The sequence below is a fragment of the Sardina pilchardus genome, chromosome 21, assembly GCF_963854185.1.
Source record: "Sardina pilchardus chromosome 21, fSarPil1.1, whole genome shotgun sequence".
Classification (NCBI taxonomy): Eukaryota; Metazoa; Chordata; class Actinopteri; order Clupeiformes; family Clupeidae; genus Sardina; species Sardina pilchardus.
The window spans coordinates 28,443,958-28,464,949 of record NC_085014.1 but is presented as its reverse complement, the minus strand read 5'-3'; the positions used below and the strand labels follow the sequence as shown (position 1 = coordinate 28,464,949).

Below are 20,992 nucleotides of genomic sequence, written 5' to 3'. Positions count from 1 at the left end.
CATAGGCCTACAACTCTGCCAGTGATGTTGCAGTGTTAGAATTGGCACTGGAACTGTTTTGCACTTATTGACAGTGTAGCGTAGTGGGACAAAGACAAAACCTGCGAGTGTTAGATGTGTCGGTCAAATAATTTAAATGAAATACTTTATAGGCTAGGTACTTGATTAAACTAACATGAGCCATGAGGCATATTTGTTGTTGTTTTCAGAAAAAGAGGCCCATTCATGTTAATTCAAAATGTTCATAGTTCCACTGTAGTATTCTTAGCTAGTGAGCATAAACCAATCTACAATTAGTAAAATATTTTTATAGGCCTAAACTATTCATGAAACGATGTCATTGTTTCATACAGGCTTCATCATGGTGAATGCTCCAAAGAATAGCCTACAAAGACCGCTAGATGGCGGGCGTAGACAGCTTAGGCCTATCTACAGTAGGATGACTAAAAATAGAAGTCGAGGATGGCAATCTGACGTCGAAAATCGATACATATTTGTCACCTATTTATGTTCTGCTTAAACAGACAGCTCTCACTTCATGAAATTAATAAGATTTAAAGCATAATTTGAAATAAACATTAGGAATGTTTGTCGTTGGTTTAGGTTGCATACAGAATTATCGTTTTGCTGTGTAACTAATCTGAGATATCCTCCAGTTCTGACATGCAGAAGCATAGCTTTCCAACTATTGCTGCAATGAACCGAGAAGGTGGCGCGCGTGCACTTTCACTGGATGCAAGTTCCGTGAATCCCACGTTGTCTCGTGCCAATCACATCGCGCACTAGACGCAAACTACCGCTATTTTGTAACTGACTGAGGGGCAGTGTACATTTGATGCTGCTGGCTATGAAAAGTTTCTGGAACTACCACTAGCCTGTCAGGCGCACAGCAGTGAGTAAAGAAAGCGAGGAGTTATCCTTCGACAGGAAACAATTGGTTAGTTAATGTCATCTGAGCAAACTATGTGCAACCAGGATACTTCAGCTGAGTGCAACTGAAGTGAAACATTCTATTCGCCATGGTCCACAAATATGGTAAGTAGTGACAATTACAAATAGTAAACTCAAAACCTTCGAAACTGGTTTAACCAACGAGCAAGTTTGAATTAAACAACTGTAGCCTATCCTTAAAAGTCGCGGCTCAACATAATCGTTTTCCGTTAACTAGACCGACGATTGTTTATAACAAGTTCGGCCTATATCAAACGATATGTGTTTTGTTATTTGTCAGTCTTAACATTTTCATAAAGTCTGTGGAAAGCTGCCCGCTCTTGATGGTCGTCGTATTTTCAACTATTGGCTACCTAAACGCCTGGGAGACTCCCATGGGAAACAGGAAGTATTTTTCCTTGGATGATTTCTGCCAGGGATTTTGGGGGACTTTTAGGGGCACGTTTTTTCTCATTCTCATACGTTACATGTAACCTTCATCTCCATGGTAAACAAAGCAATGTGCAAATTATTATCTCAGAGACGAAATGTCCACTTACATTGATACAAATGTAAAAAAAGAATACAGTTTTGTTTGCAGTCCTTGACTGCCTAATGCAATAAGAGTGCCAAGGTCAACATCTCACCATAAGCCTGCATTATGTTTACTTTTACTAACAGTGGTTCTATTTGAGTTAAGTGTATGTGCTATGTGTTGTCATTAAAACGTGTAACAAATATCTGCCTGCCTTGTTATGCAGACACAGACCGAGCAGTGGGACTACTGTCACAGTACCAGGCCAATCTCACCCGCCCTGAGGAGGAGATCCTGAAGAACAACGTGGGGAAGGTGTCTGCCATCTTTGGAAGCCAACTCTTTCAAGCTCTTCTGGGTAAGACGGCGAGGCGTACGTCAGATCAAATCTGTCTGAAATGCTACCGTTGCTTGCCTCCTGTTTACTCTCTCATCTCAAAGAGAATGAATTGCTTTGTTGTGGCCACTACATTCCCAGCATGACCACAAGGCTCAGTACAAAATATTGCTTGTGGTTACAGTATATTGCACCGCACTGCCCACTTGATTTTGATGTCCAGAGGCTGCCCTGGGGTCAAGCACTAGTTCCAAAAAGGGCCGTACCAAATAACAGAGGGCATATCCAAATGTTCTGGGAACAAGGTGGACACATGTGCTCTGGTATACAGCTCTTAAAATTAAGTTTGGCAAAGCTCTCCAGAGTTGACCTGAAATGGGGATTATTGCATCAGAATGGTCTGTCCTGCATATTTCCTTTATCTTGGGCCACCAGTCTAATCTTGTTGTGCACATGAGAAGGTAAATTGATTTTCGCCAGCATCCGTTGCGGGTGGGGACTGCAGGATGTAGGTCAGGTGACATTCATTTGTGTGTGTTAGGTCAGAAGGAGGTTACAAAAATTCTAAACTCTCATGAAAGGGTCTTTCAAACTGACAAAAGATTTAGTCTGTAGTCCTCCCCACAAGTGCATAAACGTTTTGAATGACATTTGATATCGCCCTCATTATGTCAGACCATTTTAACATGGTTGCTAGATTGCTTTAACACAGTTTTCAGAGTGAAAAAAAAAAATGCTTATTAGACATTTAGAACTGACATTGTCATTCGGGAGTCTCAAGTTCTGCAACGTTCACTTCAGGGAAAACGCCTTTTAGCTATATCAGCAAATCATCCTACAGCACACTCTGTGTCACCCTGTGGAGCCCTATTTCCCCATATTAGAGCTGCCTCCCGGCCAGCATGCAGGAGTGTGAGCGATGAGCTTGCGGAGCAGATGTGTGGAGGACTGGTTGCCAAGTGAGGCCGTCCAGGCGGCCCAGTGAAGCCACGTTCAGCTGTCAGCATCTTCCCTCTCTGTGCTCCCGTGACGCTCTGAGGCTCTGCACACCCACCGCTCCTGTGCCCAACATTCTGCCCAGGAAACATATTAGTTGCATTAGCCAATGCTTGAGTGGCACTGTTAATTGCCTTGCCTGTGTCTTGATGATACCGGCTCATGGGTCCAATGTTGTGGCTACTGTGGAGCACTAGCTGCACTTGTTGTGTTGTGTATGGGGGGAGCTGTTGTCATGGTGGAGGGCTGAGGAAAGGGAGATGTATTCCCTGTTTTCATGTCGGAGGTGCACCACCTCACTTGATCAAGTATGAATGTTTGTATGGAAACTCCTTTATGCATAGGGTAGTGTGACAGGAACAAATTGTGATGACATGACCTGAGTGAATGGTTGCCATTCATCTCTTTCAGAAAATCTCATGTAGAATGCGCACATACCAATCAAAACCCTGTGACATGATATGCTGAATGTGTCATCATTTTCACCCTGTTTTTCCTCAAAAAACGTAATAGATCCTTTAAAAACTGTAATGAAAGGACATGCCTCGCCTCTTAGTGATGAGAGCAGCGTTTGTCTCATTTGCTTACAACTGCAAGCACTTGTGTTATCAGTTGTAATTGTTCATTTGAGATCAGGCCTGCCTGGAGTTGGCTGCGCAGTAGTAAGGGGATCAGGATTCCATTCATTCCAGCAAAGAGGCTGGATTCAGAGGAGGAATGTGCAGGCAGACACGGGGAGGTAGATTCCACAAACAAACGATCCAAAGCCTGTGTGCAGCCCCCTCCTCCCTACCGCCGAGCAAGCCTGTTCCCTCCAGCCCAGCTGGGAGAGTCTGCAGGAGACTGCGGCAGAGGACTGCAGCAGGACAGACCCCCGGCTGCCGGCGCTTCCAGGTGCAGTCAGGCTACAGGGTCGTGTGAGGCTCTCACTGCTGTGCGTGCGCAACATGTGTTTCCAGTCAGAGACTGGACACACACACCCACACCCTTCTCTGACTTTAAAGAATGAGTGGGAATAATGATGTCAGCTGTGGCGTCACTCCCTCCACTAATTTCTGCATTTAGGGTCCTGTGTTATACTGGACCCTTTGTACAGAGCAAAACAAAAATGGACTAGTGTGGAAAGTGTGTAGCGTATAGTGTTGTCCTCCATGAGGTGAAATGTTTCCATTACTGTTGGTGGATGACATTTCTAAGGAGCTCCACAGCCAGGACTAGTGTGCTGTGCATAGTAAAAGAAAAATGCCAGCCAATATTGTTAGCACTACTAGTGGATTGGGTGAACAACCTGTTAAAATGAGTTTGTGGGCCATTTGTTGTGTGTGTGAGCGGTGGTGTAGTGGTAAGGAACAGAGTTTGTACTTGCAGCTTGAATAGTTGTGAGTTTGATTCCCAGCTGCCACCGTGGTGCCCCTGAGGTGCTCCAGGGAGTTTGCTGCTGTAGTTAAGTGACATCTGTAAGTCGCTTTGGACAAAAGTGTCAGCAAAGTAGATAAAGACGTGTGTGCTGATGTGTTTGTGTTGTATTTGAATGAAACCATATTCAGCAGCTGTATCAAAGACTGTAAGGGGTGCTCACTAGGTAGGGTTGCATGAAAATTGATGGCTTTCATCATAATAACAAGTGTTTGCCCATCTTCATACAGTATATTAAAGTATTTGTCCCGTTTATAACTTTAATCTCTACAGAATAAAATAAACATTTAATGAACAAATTTAAACATCAACAATAAAATGCACATACAATTTAGAAATCATTTTTCATATCACAGTTTCGGTTTGGTACCTTACAAACATACACTGCCCCCAGTCTGATAAAAAACTTGACTAGCTCCAAGGCTGGCATAAGTGAATCGAAAAGGCATAACCAAATAAACCCTTCTGTTTTCATACCTTAAAGGGTCATTGTAACTGATAAGAGTAGTAAAATACCGTAAAACCGTGATATTTTCTGAGATGGTCATCACACCATGCAAATCTCATACCCCCTTCAACCTCAGTGCTTACAAATGGATGCTTGCATAATGACAGTGTGACAGACTGTGTATGAAAATGCCCGCATGTGGGTGTTCAGGGCATGTGTAAGGCCCTGGTGAGGGTGACTATGTGTTGACCAAGCCCTCTCCCTGTGATGCACTGTGGAACGGCAGGAGGTACAGTCTCTCTTGATTGGGTGTCTGCATGACTGCACAAACTCAAACAAACACCCCCTCCCTTTTACTGCAGACTCATCCCTTTGTCCCCCAACACACAAACATGCAGGGGCACACGCAGGCCCTCCCTAAACGCCCTGTTAGCATGGCCGCAGAAGGCTTAAAAAAGTAGGGAAGGGGGGTGTTGGATTGGTGGGATTAGGCCTGTGCTGCTCCCTGAGACCCCTCTAATTGTGACCCACATTTTCCCAGTGTTCACCCCTAATGAGAGCTGCATGGTCTCTCATCATCCCACATTTCAGCAGGGAGAATCTCAACTGAGCTCTCTCTGTGCTGCCGAGAGCAGGGCCCTGTGAACCCTGCCCTTCACATTCAGAGGCCGGATCTGGTGTGCTGTTACTGCTGTTGTTGTCCTACACTGGGCCTCTCCTTCCAGCACCCGGCGCCACGGGAGAAGAGGTTCTGTGCAAGAGATCGCAGAACCGGGGGGAACCGGGGTGTGTTTTTTTGGGGGCGGGATGAGATTGGGTTTGTGTGTTTTGTGCCCTGGCCAGGATTTTGTGTGCTCTGTGGAGGAGAGGCTTGGAAGGATTCTGGGACATTTCTCGGAAAGTTGGAGAGGAAGACAGCACTTTTATGTGGCTTTGAGCTTTCATTCTTTGGTCAGATTTCTGTTGAGTAACAGAAATATGCATGTATTTTATTGTCTTCCTTGGGGGACAGTAAAAATGTAGATGTAATCTAACCGAAGACAAATGCATAGACTTCACAACTTGTTAATTGTGTTATGTTTGCTATTGCATTGGTATTTACAGTATATATACTGTACATGTATACTGTATATGAAAGTATAGTTTGTCGGAATTTCTGTCATTTATTATCATGGAATGATGTGCTCCATGGTGCATCATATTTAGGTCTATTTTCTGCTTCTCGATGATTAAAAAACTTGATCTCATCTTTCTGACACTCGCTTGTACTTCCACTCCACTTTTCTGCATTAAAAATAAACAAAATGTTTGAGTCTGGAGGTATCTGTTGGGCAAGGTATAATTTATGCGTCTTGGCAGCCTGTGCCGGGCCCATCTCCGGGGCTGTGTAAATCTGCAGAGGCGTTGCTCATCTGACATCTAAATATTTCCGTTCATCATCAACCTGGATGTTGTGTCACCAGGCAGGCAGGCATTGCTGCGAGGACGGCCTAATCACGGCCTTTTACTTTCAGTGCGTTCTCTCTCTCTCTCCCTCTCTCTCTCCCTCTCTCTCTCTTTCTCGCTTCGCACCACCACTTGCACTCTTTCATCTGGCTCTGGCCAGCTGGGCAACTCAGTCGCGTCTGCCCACACAGCCACACAGCGCTCTCCTCCCACTCGCTCCGACGCACGCGCGCACACACACACACACACACACACACACATACACATATGCACACACACACACGCACACACACATGCACACACGATGAGTCACGGAGCCCCATTCTTCTGCCACTCATCCCACTGCACCCTGCTGGAACTCTCAGGCTCTGCCCCCCACAACACCCCCCCCTCTCTCTTGCTCTCTCACGCTCTTTCTCTCTCTCTCTCTCTCTCTCTCTCTGTCTCTATCTCTCTTTTCATAGACACACTCACATTGTTACAAATTAATCTCTTTCTTTCACACACAATCTCAACACACACACACACACACACATACACATACACATATGCACACACACACACGGACGGACACACATCAAAAACTGATGTGCATTTGTAAATGTACATTTTGCTACAAATTGATGTGGGGAGTGGAGAGTAGTGTAGCAGTGCTGGAGCAAAAAAGACCATGAACCACATGTCACATGCATACACCACATAGAGCATACCCATACACCCATACCCACACCCCATCCCTCTCCCTCTCTCTCTTTCTCCCTCTCCCTCTCCCTCATCTCTGTGTGTCTGTCTTTCTTTTACACACACACACACACACACACACACACACACACACACACACACACACACACACACACACACACACACACACACACACACACACACACACACACACATACCAAGGCCAGGGGCCGGGGTTAATGACCCACAGCTTGGTGAGTGGCTATGAGACCAGAAAGGGGAAGTGAAAGAGATTGCAGGGGTTTGTTGAGAAGCAGAGTTGAGCTTTGGGAAAGATGAACGAGGTGCTCAGTAGATAGTGGTGTAGAAACGTGTGTGTGTGTCTGTGTCTGTGTGTGTGTGTGTGTGTACACTGGTATGGCATCAGAGCCGACAGCAGAGGCAGAACAGCGTGGCCTAGTGGACAGTGGGAGATTGAGGGAAAAATACCAAATGCAGGCTACCGCAAACATTACAGACTTTATTGCTTATATTACAGCTCTCTGTTACTACAGAGAATCAGGTCTTTGTACATAGTACTTGTAAGTAATCCTCAATTGCTGATGTTACTTTACAAAACTCACATCATACCAACATATAAAGGATGTATGATGCAAATAGCTTCATAGAAAATGAGTCAGAAAACAAATGAGACTCTTCTTGTGCACAAATAATGGAAATATGCACACATGATGCACATTTCCTGACCCTTTTTATTCTGGCCTAAAATGAAGTATTTACGGCAAACTGTATAAGGACAAGAACTGTATAAGGATTAGAAGCTTATGGAAGTGTACTGTAGTTATACTTATTTTAAGTATACGTATAGTTTACTTTTTGTGTGCTGATCAGTGATCTATTATTTAGTTGCTTTATACTTTCAGCATCAGATTCTGTGTTGTATAATCCACTGGTAGTGTTTATGTTAGTGAACTGTAAGACTATTTAAAGGACAGTTCAAAGTATGCTTCAAGTAAAATAATAGACGATTGTAAACCTAGTAGTATAAAAGCTGGATGTAAAGAAAACATGCAAGTACTGTATATTTGCTGCCTAAAAATTAGTAAATGTCTAGTTTACTGAGGACATACAGTACTTGAAGTATGCTATCATGAACTAAAAAGTGAGCTAGAGTATACTGTATATCTACAGTATAAGGCAGTGGTTTAGGAGGTTGAGGAGTCATCCAGGAACCAGAAGATTAGTTTGAGCCCAACCCCTTCTGACAAGACACACAACCCCAAAAGTGCTCCCGATGTGCAGGTTGATGCCTTGCATGGCAGCCTATACCATCTTTGTGTGTGTGCTTGTGTGTGTGTGTGTCAATGGGTGAATGTGAGGCATGACATTGTAAAATACTTTGAGTGCATGGAGGAGTGGAAAAGCACTATATAAATGGTGTCCATTTACCATTAGGAAACAGTACTCCTATAAGTTCACTTGTAGTGCACCTAAACGTTTACTACTTTTACACCATAAAAATACTTTAAGTATACTATAATGAAGAAGTATGCTAAAAGTATAACTATTATCTTAACTAGTTTACGGCTATAGTAGCTTACAGTATAGTTCTCAGTTCATGTATGTTCAAGTATGCTTATGATTGTACAATTATAACTGAAAATGGGCCAATTTAGCCTGAGGAAGTATTAAAATAGTAAGCTTACAAGTACTTACTGTAAATACCAGTGAACTTACTAAAGTAACTTGTGAATAATACTTCAACTGCACTTAAGTTTGCTTAATCAAATTAACTAGTAAGTATAGTTTTGTGTAAGGTAGGTATACATTTTTGAAGACTCATGTTGTAAATGGCAAACAACACAAATGTGCTAGAGGTTAGGTTAGCTCACTCAAAGGCCAGATCTCCCTACCTCGCACCTAAACACATTACTATGACATACCCGAGGCTATAGCTACAGTATGGCTATATTGTTTCTGTCCACACCACAGTGCAGGTTGCTTCAGTTGGTTAGGGATGTTGCTAATGTATCAGCTGCCGAGAGCTCGTTTCAGAATCAACTACTGTGGAAAGTCAGGCCCATGGCTTTTGCAACCACCTACGGTATGTCGGTCAGAGCTGTGCTATAGTGTTTACTTCAGTCATTATGCTGAATCAGAAGATTCCTAGCATGAACTAGATCAACTCTCTCATGCTGACCCTGTTTCTAACTGCCCTACTGATCCAATTCACTTGTTCTCTGGCATGGTGAATGGTATTTTTCCACACCAGGAGAAAAAAACAAAACAAATACAGTGCAGTCCAGTGTCTCCAAAGCCCTGTGTTAAAGTGTGTAACTGCATGGTCTCACGTTTGAATAACATACGTGCCAGTTGGTTGGGCATAATTGTGTAGCCTGCATAATAATTACAACCTGGACGCTCAGCGTGGCCGTCAGGCAGCTGCTCCTTGTGAGTTGCCCTTGATAGGATATCATCAATATGTCATGTCTCATGTCAGCAGCCACTGGATGTGAGGGTGGGTGGGTGGGTGGGCAGGGGGGAGGTGGGGGCACCACAGGGCCCTGGCCCTGTAAGCCCAGTATGGGCAGGCATGCTGGAAGGGCAGGCAGCTGATATTTATAGAAGCACACAATGGTTGGATTAAAGTGCAGGTTTGGCCAGTAAGCTAACTTTGTTATTGACCTTGTGTGTTGACGAGCTGTGCACTCATCTGATTCGGCCAAGCAGGTCGTTTTTATACGCTGAAAAGCAATGAAGCAATGGCACAGTGTGACTGCCTGCTCATGAATCACAGTTAGCGTGGTGCTGAAAATACCACCAAATCTGTTTAGACAAACCAAACATTGTGATGAATGATTTTCTCTGGAGTGATGTGGATATTTCAAAGCGGCGTGAGTTGATGTGTACCCACACACTTCACTGAAAATATCTTGATGATGACGGAGTTCTCTTTTTAGGTATGAGGAAGGCAGTTGTCCTTGACACCCTGTTTTGTCCACTGTTTCCTCACCTGCAGATATCCAGGAATGCTACGAGGTGACCCTGCAGCTGAACGCCACAGAGAACGGACCGAAGGAGAATGGAGCAGAGGAGGCAGAAGAGGTAGGAAGTCATCTGGGGGAACAGCCTGGGGAAGGCCATAACCACACGAGTTCACTTGAGATTGACAATGGATCTGGGGACCCTTCATTCACTTCTGATTTATAAGGGGCCTAACCAGCAATGGAATTAAATTTAAACTGGTACATTCAATTCTTATACAGTCTTTATGGAAGTATAGCAAACACATCTTTCTCATAAACAAAGGCTTTAAATGCAGCTGTTAACTGAATTCCAAAGAAAATATGCGTCCATATCGTATAAAACTGACACCATCAGCGCAGCCATTGGTTGAGTTGAACAGCGCTGCTACTGTAGCTGTACTCCTTTGTCTGTCATCACATAAAGCCCACCCCATGCCAGATAAGAGGTGGTGATTGGCTCCTGGGTTTTTGGTGATTCTGTAATTGACTTCAGTGGGACGGTCACCAGACCTTTTGCAGAGCAAATTCAAATTTGCTGACAGATTTGTCAGGATTCACCCAGGCAAGGAATGTCATGCATAGCAACACAGAAAAGACCTCTTGATTATAAAAGATGAAATTTGTCAACGTTGTAGTGCTACATTCAAAAGTTACCCACCTGCCGTTTCACTGACTCCTTCTATTGTTGCCCCTGTAAGGTCTATTGAGCTGGAGAATATTAATGAGGGGAAGAGTGGTGCGGAGGGGCGGAGGGGCGGGTGGGGCGAGTGAAGGTTACCGGGGGGCTGGAGTGACCAGAGAGGACGGGCTGGGCAGACCCTCCTCATGACTCATTTGTGGGAAGGCCGCTGCGGCGGTGACACCATGTGCTTGCCAGTAGGCTTCATGAGGATTCAGCGCAGACCTTTCATTACAAGGGCCTGCAGTCACATGGCTGCTCCAAATATTTATAGCCCAAGCAGTGAAAATAGCCACGTAGCGTAGCATAGCTTTTGGGTGGGAAAAGGAGGCCGCAAGTGGGCGAGGAATGTATACAGCCATGCCTCCATTGTGCAGGTTGGTCAGGTTGTGCTGCACATAAATTGTGCCCCATTCATGTGGTTGCAATGGGAACCGTAGTCATTGATCTTTTAATGGTCCCCAAATGGGATATTTCATCACCTGCATGATTTAGTGCCGTCTCATAACTTCTTCCCTCCGACGCTAAGCCAGAATTGTAATAAAATTGATCCTTGGCCCGTTAAGAGAAAACACTTTGGCCTGCTTTTTGCATTTGGATTAGAGAGAAGTTTTTTGTGAGAGAGAGAGAGAGAGAGAGAGAGAGAGAGAGGCTGAGAGTACATGGCTGTATTGTACAGGACAAAGCATCGTGGAATAGCAGATAGACAAGTTTCATAGACATTTGATTTATTTTAGCTGCCACAGTTGAAATGGAGTTACCCCTCCAACTCATGATTTAAAACTTTGCCAATGCAATCCAGTCATGCCAATTTGTTTTGTAGAAGTGCTCAGTCTAACATGTCCGAATGTGTTTATTCTGGCTGGAGTGAATGAAAGCTGACACTGTACTGCTCATACATTGTAAGTACATTAAAGGAGCTTGATGGCCTATGGCGCTCCCAAGGTTAACGGTGCCTAGAGAGCACCAGTACTAGTAAAATATTCACTTATACTGTTTGTCTCTTATAAATGTAATGCACCAGGGCTATCATGATTAAAAAGAATACAAATTGATTGTGCAATTTTATTGTGATTAATCACATTTCTTTCTGGGAATGAAGAATGAATTAATAATGGATTTAATAATGGATTTAAATGTAAAATCAGGGAGTTAATGTAGATTCAACACCAATTCAATGCTATTTTCTTGTATGTTTTAAAAGCTGAACACAAATTTCCTCACCAATTATCTTTATTTTGTGGGACATTGAGAGCCCAACAGTACAGTAAGTGAGTGCGAGAGAGATGGTGTGGGATTTAGATTGGACCCGGGTCCCTGTGGCCACTTGGACCAGAATATGGTACTGGCGCTGTTGCCAGTTGCACCACCAAAGCTTTGAGTGTTGTTCAGCCTCCTTCCTCTCTCTAGCATGTCAAGGTGCCGATGGATGCTATGTTTCATATGATGCCATGCACGTCACCATAGCTGTAGAGCTGAGCTTGCTACAGCCTCTGAAAGACAACGAGGCAAAATCACAGTTGACCTGTGATTAATTGTGTGAATTAATTATGTGAATAATTTCAATCACAGTATTTAATTTATTTATTTATTTTAAAAATAATTACAATTATTAAACAAGCACTATACAGCACTGCAATGTACTGTACAAACTGATCTCTAAAAATAGAACAGAAAAGAGAGAATCCAGATAAGTCTTTGTATGGAATGCACAGGGCTAAAAAACAATTGGATGGCCATGATCTCTGGTGCCAGTTGTGGCTCTTGTACATGATAGTTGTGTGAATAGATTAAAATAGGCCAACGCAAGTTAAAGTTTAACTAAGCTTTGTGTCAGGTGTATTGCCATCAAAATAAACTGGAGAATGTTCCACAAAATTCCATTATCTACTAAAACCTCCCTGACTGAACAGGGAGTCCTGTCTGTAAAGGAGTATGCTGTGGTCCCTGTGCCCACGACTCACCTGATGGGGCTCTCTAACCAGCCAGCAGGAGTCACTCTTTCTGTGCCAGGGCCACTATAACAAGGACCTTCTCCACTGCGCCACTCCAGTTCACAGAGCAGTTAATCATTTCCAGCTCAGCTGTTTCGCTGTAATTTAACTTTAACATGGGCCCTGTGCCATGGAGAGGTTACAAGCTAGTACAATGACAAAAGTGAGCGATGTTAAACGTTAAACATTTATATTCATATAGAGTTGATAGGCATCAGCCTGCTCCATGTGTGGATTCATATCACAAGGTAAATATTTAGAGGTGATATGTGAACAGCATGTATTTTGTTTGCTCAGCTGATTGCACAATATGTTTGCCTTTAAAAGAAGAGTCTGTGATGAATTGGAAATGGAGCGGACCACAGAGAATTGCCTTGTAGTGATGGTGACAGTGAAACAGTAATATTACTCACATCAGTTTTCCATATTGTTCTCCGTGTCAGCTCCCTGCTCTCTGGTGCAGCAGTGTGGGGCTGTTCTGTACGTCTGTATTATCCAGCATCTCCGGCTGGAGACAGTACGCCCAGAAAGACGCCTCAGATCCCCCTCTCCTCCGAATCAGCCACAGCTTAGTGTACCCATGGGCATTAATAAGGCTGTGCTGCGATTGCTGTACCACTGAGAGGTGTGTGTGTGTGTGTGTGTGTGTGTGTGTGTGTGTGTGTGTGTGTGTGTGTGTGTGTGTGTGTGTGTGTGTGTGTGTGTGTGTGTGTGTGTGTGTGTGTGTGTGTGTGTGTGTGTGTGTGTGTGTGTGTGTGTGTGTGTGTGTGTGTGTGTGTGTGTGTGTGTGTGTGTGTGTGTGCGAGCGCTGGCTGGGGAGAGAGGAGAGAGGCTGTGGGGTGTGCATCCGTGGAGGCAGCCGCAGCGGCAGAGTGGACACCCAGGGAAGCGCTCATTAGTATTCTCCACACGCCAACACCTGAGTGGAGGCTAGGAATGAAATAAAATGAGTCTGCAAATTCAATGATTTGGTGCAGAGAGGCTGGAGAGACCAGGAGAGAGAGAGAAAAAGCAGCCGTAATGAGTGAATTAAGGAAGTACTCTTTGGTAAAAAATAAAGAAACAAATTAAAGGGAGCAGAGAAGTCATTTTGGAGTGGTGAGGAACATGACTGTAAGCTACCATCCCATTCAGCATGTCAAGATACACTCTCTGGCACGTACAGTACAGTGCATCACTTCTGGAGCATGTAAAAGCAGTATACTGTACGTGGTTTGTTTTTTGTCTTGTCGCCAGACAGGTTCTGATTGTTTTCACGGCACCAGAGGAGGACGTTCCTGTGGTTGAGTAGCGTCTCAGACGCATGTGATGGTGGAGAGTCAAGCTGCAGTGGGGAGTGCAGTGTGTGTGTGTGGGCAGCCTGAGACTCTCCCCAGCTGTGACAGGTGAATGTGCTATCAGATAGAGCGCCCTGATGTGCAGCTGCCTCTTTGCATCCTAATAGATGGTGGAAAGTGGAGACATGGCGGCGGGTAAAAAGGATCCGCGCTCAACATGATACGGCGCGGGATCCGTGAGGCCTGACATGGCGCATCAGCAGCCTTCAGTTCAGAGGGGGAGAAAGATGCAGTCAGCACCATCCCTTACCGTTGTCATGGGACCCTGCTCCTGTCCTCTGGGAAGCTGAGGCAAAAGACGAGGGAAGATGAGTGGAGAGAGGGGATGAAGGAAGAGCTACAGTATGCGCCGCGCGCGCTCATGTCAAGCAATGAGGAGTGGAATTGAACAGGAGATGTTCTGTCCCACCAGAATGAGCTGCACATTCCATAGCCATTGTGCGTTATAGCTGTTGAGCTGCATATGGTGTTTGATGATTGGAGTAGAGATGATGTTTTATTAGGAAGGAAATTGGACAGTTTGGACAACCTTAGTGATGATGTGGTCACTGTTTGCATATGTCACAATGTAGTCCTACTGTACCTGTGGTGTCACAGGTAGGTAGAGGAGGTGTGGCCAAGGCACGTGGTGCCCACATGGGTTTATTTTTGTGTGTATATATACACACACACATCTACAAGCAAATGGCACACACACAGGAGCACAGCTCTGGGGTCTCTGGTGACTAAAGCGACCAAAGGAGACCGTTTTTTAGCAAAGTGGAACACGGCTCTGCTCTGGTGACCCTGCTCCGGTCATGGCCTTCACCAGAGGCTGCCCTCTGCTGCCCGTCAGGTGCCTGTGCAGCGCTGGCTGTGCCAAGCAGAAGAGCAAAGCCCAGGTAGGCAGGACGCTGTCCACACCCGCACACATGCCTCGCTGTCACCTCGATGCTCCTCTCAAACGCCAGCTTACCTCGGCTCGCTGAAGTGGTGTGTCTCGGCGGTGCCCTTTTCTCCCTCTCTGTCAGCGTTTGTGATGTTTTTGTGCCGTAGATCCAAGTGATGGAACTGTCTAGTCCAGTTTTCATCCGCATTGCTTGTTTTCTCTCTCCATTTTAAAGGGCTGCCTGTTTGCACAACAAACAGCAGTGAGTCAGTGTTCATTAGAGCTCGCAGGAATATATGGGTGGAAATGGACTCACTGTGGCTACCCATGTGTTTGCAGAGCTGGAGACAGCAGTGAATCCAAAACAAAGAAAATAACCCTTTTTGACTCAGTTGAGGCATGGAGCTATGCTGCTGTCATACTGTACGTGTTGTTTGTATCAGAGCTTATGTCATATACAGGGCCTTTACTGTATGTACAGTGGTAAATTGTGTACTTCATGACTCTGATGTTGCATGGTGCATGTGTTGTCATCAGTATAATGCTCTGTCTAGCATACGGAATACTCAATAATCTGTGTTTGTCTGATTTATTTGAGTAGCCATTGAGTCTCCCTGTGATTGTCTTGAGTTGTGTTGTGTTTCTGGGAGATAACTTGCCACACAGCTATTTAGGTAACACCTCCAGGAAACTAGTCCATGCCAAATCAGGCCCTTAACTATATGAATGTGCAGAGACCCTAGGAGGATGGTAAAACATATATTACACTGCAAAAACTGCTTACCTATACAAATCCAACTAAGTGTGATCAATCTGATATCAAGATAAAGGTAATCTAGTAAGTATTGTTTTCAATGTCAAGACACTTGCCTAGCGCTTTCTCATAAAATCATGTCTGGAAACAAACCTCATGAAAACAAGCAAATTTGGCTGCCAGTGCGTTAAGCAAATTTGTCTTAAAAACAAGAACATTTGATGCAAGTGTGTTGAACAAATCTGTCTTGATAAGACTCCTTAAATTTAGTCAAACTCTTATTAAGTCAAAATGATGTTTGGAGAGAGTGCTAGTTAAGTCTCTTAATACTAAAAATGGTACCACATAGATTTTTATATCTCAATATAAGAATAATATTATTTATTATATTTATTATAAGGTTAGACCTTATTTTTTGCAGTGACCGTACATGGTATGAAACAGTGTGGAAATCTATTATGTATTAGTCAATATTATCATTTTATTGGGTTATTTTGCTGATTAAGAAAGCACCACATTTCACTGCCTGTCTATTTCTGTGGTGAAAATGAAGCGTTCATGTTCTGCTCAAGACTTCCAAACGTTTCCAAATGTTTTAGTATTAGTGTTTTAGTCTCCTCCACCACCGTAGACATGGAGGCATTACATTTGACTAATGTTACAGTGATTGGTCAGACACATATTGGACCTTTCAAAGCCTGGATCATTATCTGGTGTATATTGTACACATTTAAAACAACATTTTCTGTTGAAACTGAAACCCTTTTAAGCAACTTGTTTTTTGTAATTCTTGATGGGTGTCTTTGTCTTGTGCAGAACTCCACTGAGGAAGAGGAAGAGGAGGGTGTGTCCCGTGTGCGAGTGACCAGCAGGAGGAGCCCTCAGAAGGTGGAGAGAGTGTGTGGCCTGGTTAGCCGCTCCCACATCGAGACGCCCAAGGTTGGTGGAGACGCCCGCAATTGGGCTGTGGGGGGTCATAAAGAGGCCACAGAAGAGAGAGAGAGAGCGAGGGAGAGAGAGAGCAAGGGAGGGAGAGAGAGAGAGAGAAATACGGGGTTGAATGTTTTGGTTCATCTCTCATTCATTACAGCCTACTCACTCGAGCATCACAGGGGCTGCTGTTAATGCACTTTGACATTTGTTATTTTTCATTAGGCGCTGTGACCTTTGAGATATTCTCTGGTAGTGCATGACATCCGGAGCATGGTAGAACAATGGCAGATTTACGCAATTTAGTCTTGTGCTCTCATAGACGGCATGGGAAGCCTCATGCTTCACGTTGACGGGGCATATTTGTGCAGCAAAGCTAATAAGTTAAGTACAGCTATTTTGGGTCGGGAGAACTCACAAGCAATCTTTCCGCCATCATAAATCAATTTAGCGCTTTTTTTCCCCCTGTGGGTTTCAAATGTCCAATTGTTTATGTGCAGACATGTAGAAAGCTGCTCCGCGTCGTAGATGCTACTGTGGTGAAATGTGAATGGTGTTCAGGAACACGTCCCTCTACATGTGGAATGTGATGCCACATTGGTGCTTTAGTGGCAGCAAATCCAAAAGAGAACTCTAGCTGTTCCTGTGCTATATCGGGCATCCATTCTCTCTGTAAATCACCCTCCGAGGCTGATGGCATCTCTACAGTAGGCAGCCCAGCCCAGTGTGTCCCTCATCCTACACGCACAGACCGCAGACGCAGGCTGGGTGAGGCGGCCGCGCCGTGGGGACGGAGGTGGCTGGCAGTGGCACTAATGCTCCCACACTGGCGTGCACCTGAGGGCGCCAGGAGAGGGGCAGGTTGGGCGATCGGATGGCAGAGCGCGCTCACATGCCCTCCCAATCAGAGCGCAGCCAGCCAGCGGCACATGGCAGCACGGCGCCCGCAGGCGCTGGCTTTTCAGCTGAGCCGAGAACTAGTGCATGAGGCGGGGGCGTGTAGAGCGAGCGAGGGAGGGAGGGAGGGAGGAGGAGGAGGAGGAGGAGGAGGAGGGGTGTGGGGGAGAGAGAGAATGTGAGAAAGAGAGAGAGAGAGAGGTGAAGCAAGAATAGAGGAGAGGGCTATGGCTCTGGGCTTGCAGAGGCTGACTGTTTGTATGACTGTGCCATTTTCTCAGGCGTGCTCTGAAGAAGCCCCCGTTTCAATGGGAGTGTTATGGATATCAAATATAGCATTGTGTTGCGCCTGGATGCTATCACAGGAGGGAAATGTGCATGTGTGTTTGTGTGTGTGTGCAGAGAGAGTGATGGAGAAAGAGAGAGAGAGAGAGAGAGAGAGAGAATGGAGAGGTGGCAGAGAGGCGAGGGCCGGTGCAGTACACACGCAGTCAGAGCTGGAACGGACACCCAGAGCTCAGCCTTTCCGTGGGTTGCCATGGAAACCTCATTCCTCCCCCTGCCTGCATCCCCACAGACTGACTCGCTCCCTCTCCCTCTCCCTCTCTCGTGCGCGTGCACGCTCCCTCCCTCCCTCCGTCTCTGCTTTTCGTCTCTTTTGCGTCTCTCTGGTTCCCCTGCTCTCTCGTATCTATCTGTTCTCTACAGCTCCACACGCTGAGGCTAGACCCTGAAGAACAGCTGTAGTATATGGATATCATGTGTGTTTATGCATCTGTCTATATGTACATGAATATGTGTATGTGTGTCAAACATAGTGTAGCACACTGGGTGTTCATTCTAGAGACAATGCAAATGTGTATAAAATATGCACAACCACCCAGCAATGAATATGCATCATACCCTTACAAAAATGTATGTGTGTGTGTGTGTGTGTGTGTGTGTGTGACTCCCCCCCTCCACCTTTCCCTTAGTTGTGCAGCACATGTTTGTAGTCCTTCTCGCTCTAGTCATTGCATATGATCCCACTCAGTGTTATCATGTGTCTGTCTCTTCCTCTCTCGCTCTTCTCAGAGCTCCTGTGCCCATCTGATGTGTTCTCATGAGAAAGCAGAGCAGCCATTGCCTCGCGCTGCATCTGTGCCTTCGCTTGATCCTTTCATCCTCAGCCAGTTACACACATTCCTGCTTACACCACCTTAATTTCATCCTCACATCCACGCTCGACACCCTCCCCTCCCCTCCTTTCCTTTTTATTCCCATCCTTCCCATCCTCCTTCTCTCTTTCTTCTCTTTTCTCTCTCTCCCTCCCTCCTTCCCTCACTCTCCCTCACTCTCTCTCTCTCTCTGTCCCCCCCATCATTATACTGTCAGTTAGATGTGCTGTGTTTGGGGCAGCAGCTGTTTTCTGCCAGCAGGACTATTAATAGGAGTCACAGTCTTCACAGGAGCTTTTGTTTAGCATGTTTGTGTGAGTGCGAGTGCGAGTGTGAGGTGGAGGCTCTAGACTGGAGCTAGAAGGCCACAGCGCCCCGGCCACACACTCTGCTCCTGCTCTCAACTGCCCTGAGTGGCTCCACACACAAGAGCCTCATCACACACACATTCATGGAGCTGAATGGAGGAGCACAAGATGAGCTGTAGACCCAGAGAAATAATCAGGAGAACATTCAGGGGGCATTGCGTAAGCTGCTGATTTTAGGGAGAGTGTTTGTGGCAAAGAGGAGCGCGTAGGTGTCGCTTTGAGGTGTTTCTCCAGGAGAGAATGCTCTTCTTCAGCCCCTTTTCACCAGCAGCGCCTTCAAAAGAGGCGTGTTGGATGGAGGCTCCAAACAAACCGTGTCTGGTCCCTTTAAGACTGCCTGTACCTCGTATTGCCCTATTTGGTCTTGCATCCTGTCAGGTGACCAGGGCTCAGTCACGTGGCTGCTCTGAGAATGCAGAAACGCCAGAAATGTTCTATTGATACATGTTTCTCTGGTAACCGAATGTGTAGACGTGTGTGTGTGTGTGTGTGTGTGTATGTATGTAAGTATGCGTATGTGTGTGTGTGTGTGTGTGTGTGTGTGTGTGTGTGAGGGAGGGAGAGAGAGGGAGAGAATAGGGAATCAGAGCAGCCGGGGGGGTTTATGTAATGGGGGTTGCTGCAGCTGACACTGAGACTGACAGATGTAAGGTAGGATGTGTGCCTTGGTGCGAGTTCTAACTCCCCCCTTCAAAGCCACTACCCCCTACACACACACACACACACACACACACACACCTCCTCAGTATAATAAATCAACAGGTCCCCACTTTTCATCTGCCACACGGAGGTCAGAGGTTATATATTTCTCTGCTGAAGATAGATGGCCCCATGTGGCTGCTCCTCTATAGCCCGAGTCTGAGGCATTAATTGGGCACAGTTTTCCCATAAACATGCATGACAAAGGTAGCTGCCCAAACCGTATGTCACCCTGTCATTTAAAATGCCACTTCAGCATGCTTGTATGGAAAAGGAGTAGTGTTGATCATGGACACATTTTTGCTGTTTTTTTATATTTTAAATTGTATAGCCTCTCACTGGTTTACGTCATCAGTCTACATTTGAAATGTTGTCTGTCTGCATTTAAGTACAACATCCTTGAGAAAAACATTACCATTACTAAGAAGTGAGTGGAGTTTTGGATGCATGTGATAGTGCACATCTAACGTATTTGGATGCGTAATAGTGTCAGATTGAGAGAATACTGGAGAGTTGTGGACCGTATGGACAAGCCTGGCATTAGGTTATACATTGGAGAAAATACCACGCTAAAAAAGATGGACATTGCAACTTCCCCTGTCAACTCACAGATGGAAATGGCACAGAGGCTCTTGTGACGGGAGCTGCTGTCAGTAGCCCACTGCATGTTCCAGGCCTGCCCAAAGTCCCAAACTTTAGTGCTGGCTGTGTACTATGGAGTGGAGCAGCAGCGCTGGAGATGAAAGAGAGAGGGCCACACGCTAGCACATGACGTCACACAACAACCTGCACTCCCCCCAGCTCCCCCAGCCTGCTCCACAGCGTCTGTGTTTGTCCCCGTAATGGTGTAAATCCAATCAGTGAGGACGGCGGAGGAAGTGATTGCTTGAACATGTGGCCAATCATGTGGACCTGCCATGGATACGCTCTGCCAGCTCTCCTTGAGTCACCAAGCCCCGCCCCCCCTCCCGCAACCCTATTGGCTGAGCTGGAGTCGGCGGCTGCTCCTTGTTCTCCCATGCTGTCTCCCTGCCTCGCCCATCCCCCGCTCTCGCTCTCGCTCCCTCGCACTTTTCTCGCACAAATGTGAAAGTTTGGCGTCTTTCTGCTCCGCTTGCACAATCTCCATACAGTAGCCGAGGATAATGAAGTGAGTTAGCCTTGCATGTAATTAAGTGTGGCTTTGCCTGCTGTTTGTGCCTCCTGGTAGGGTTGGAGCAGCGCACTGCACTGTCAGTGGAAGCGTTTGCCTCCGTTACATGCGCACACACACACACACACACACACACACACACACACACATATACACAAACCCACACACACACACTCACATACACAGACACAAACACATACACACACACACGCACAAACACACACAGACAGATACATCCAAGCGCACATGCATGAATGCAAGCCCCTTTACACACATCAAGATTTATGGAAGCGCACAAATATCTCCTTACACACACACACACACACACACACACACACACA

General features: G+C 45.7%; 1 protein-coding gene across 2 annotated transcripts in view; it reads left to right on the top strand.

The window, feature by feature from the left end:
* The first annotated feature begins 805 nt into the window (after positions 1-805).
* Positions 806-20,992, top strand: part of dlg3 (discs, large homolog 3 (Drosophila)) — a 77,721-nt gene continuing 57,534 nt past the window's right edge. The window contains exons 1-4 of one of the 2 annotated variants that reach the window (XM_062525459.1): positions 806-1,035; positions 1,692-1,823; positions 9,809-9,894; positions 16,264-16,386. In XM_062525459.1, the coding sequence (XP_062381443.1) occupies positions 1,020-1,035; positions 1,692-1,823; positions 9,809-9,894; positions 16,264-16,386 (357 nt within the window). In that variant the 5' untranslated portion in view covers positions 806-1,019. The remainder of the gene's footprint in view (positions 1,036-1,691; positions 1,824-9,808; positions 9,895-16,263; positions 16,387-20,992) is intronic. The other variant, XM_062525462.1, reaches the window with a different exon arrangement.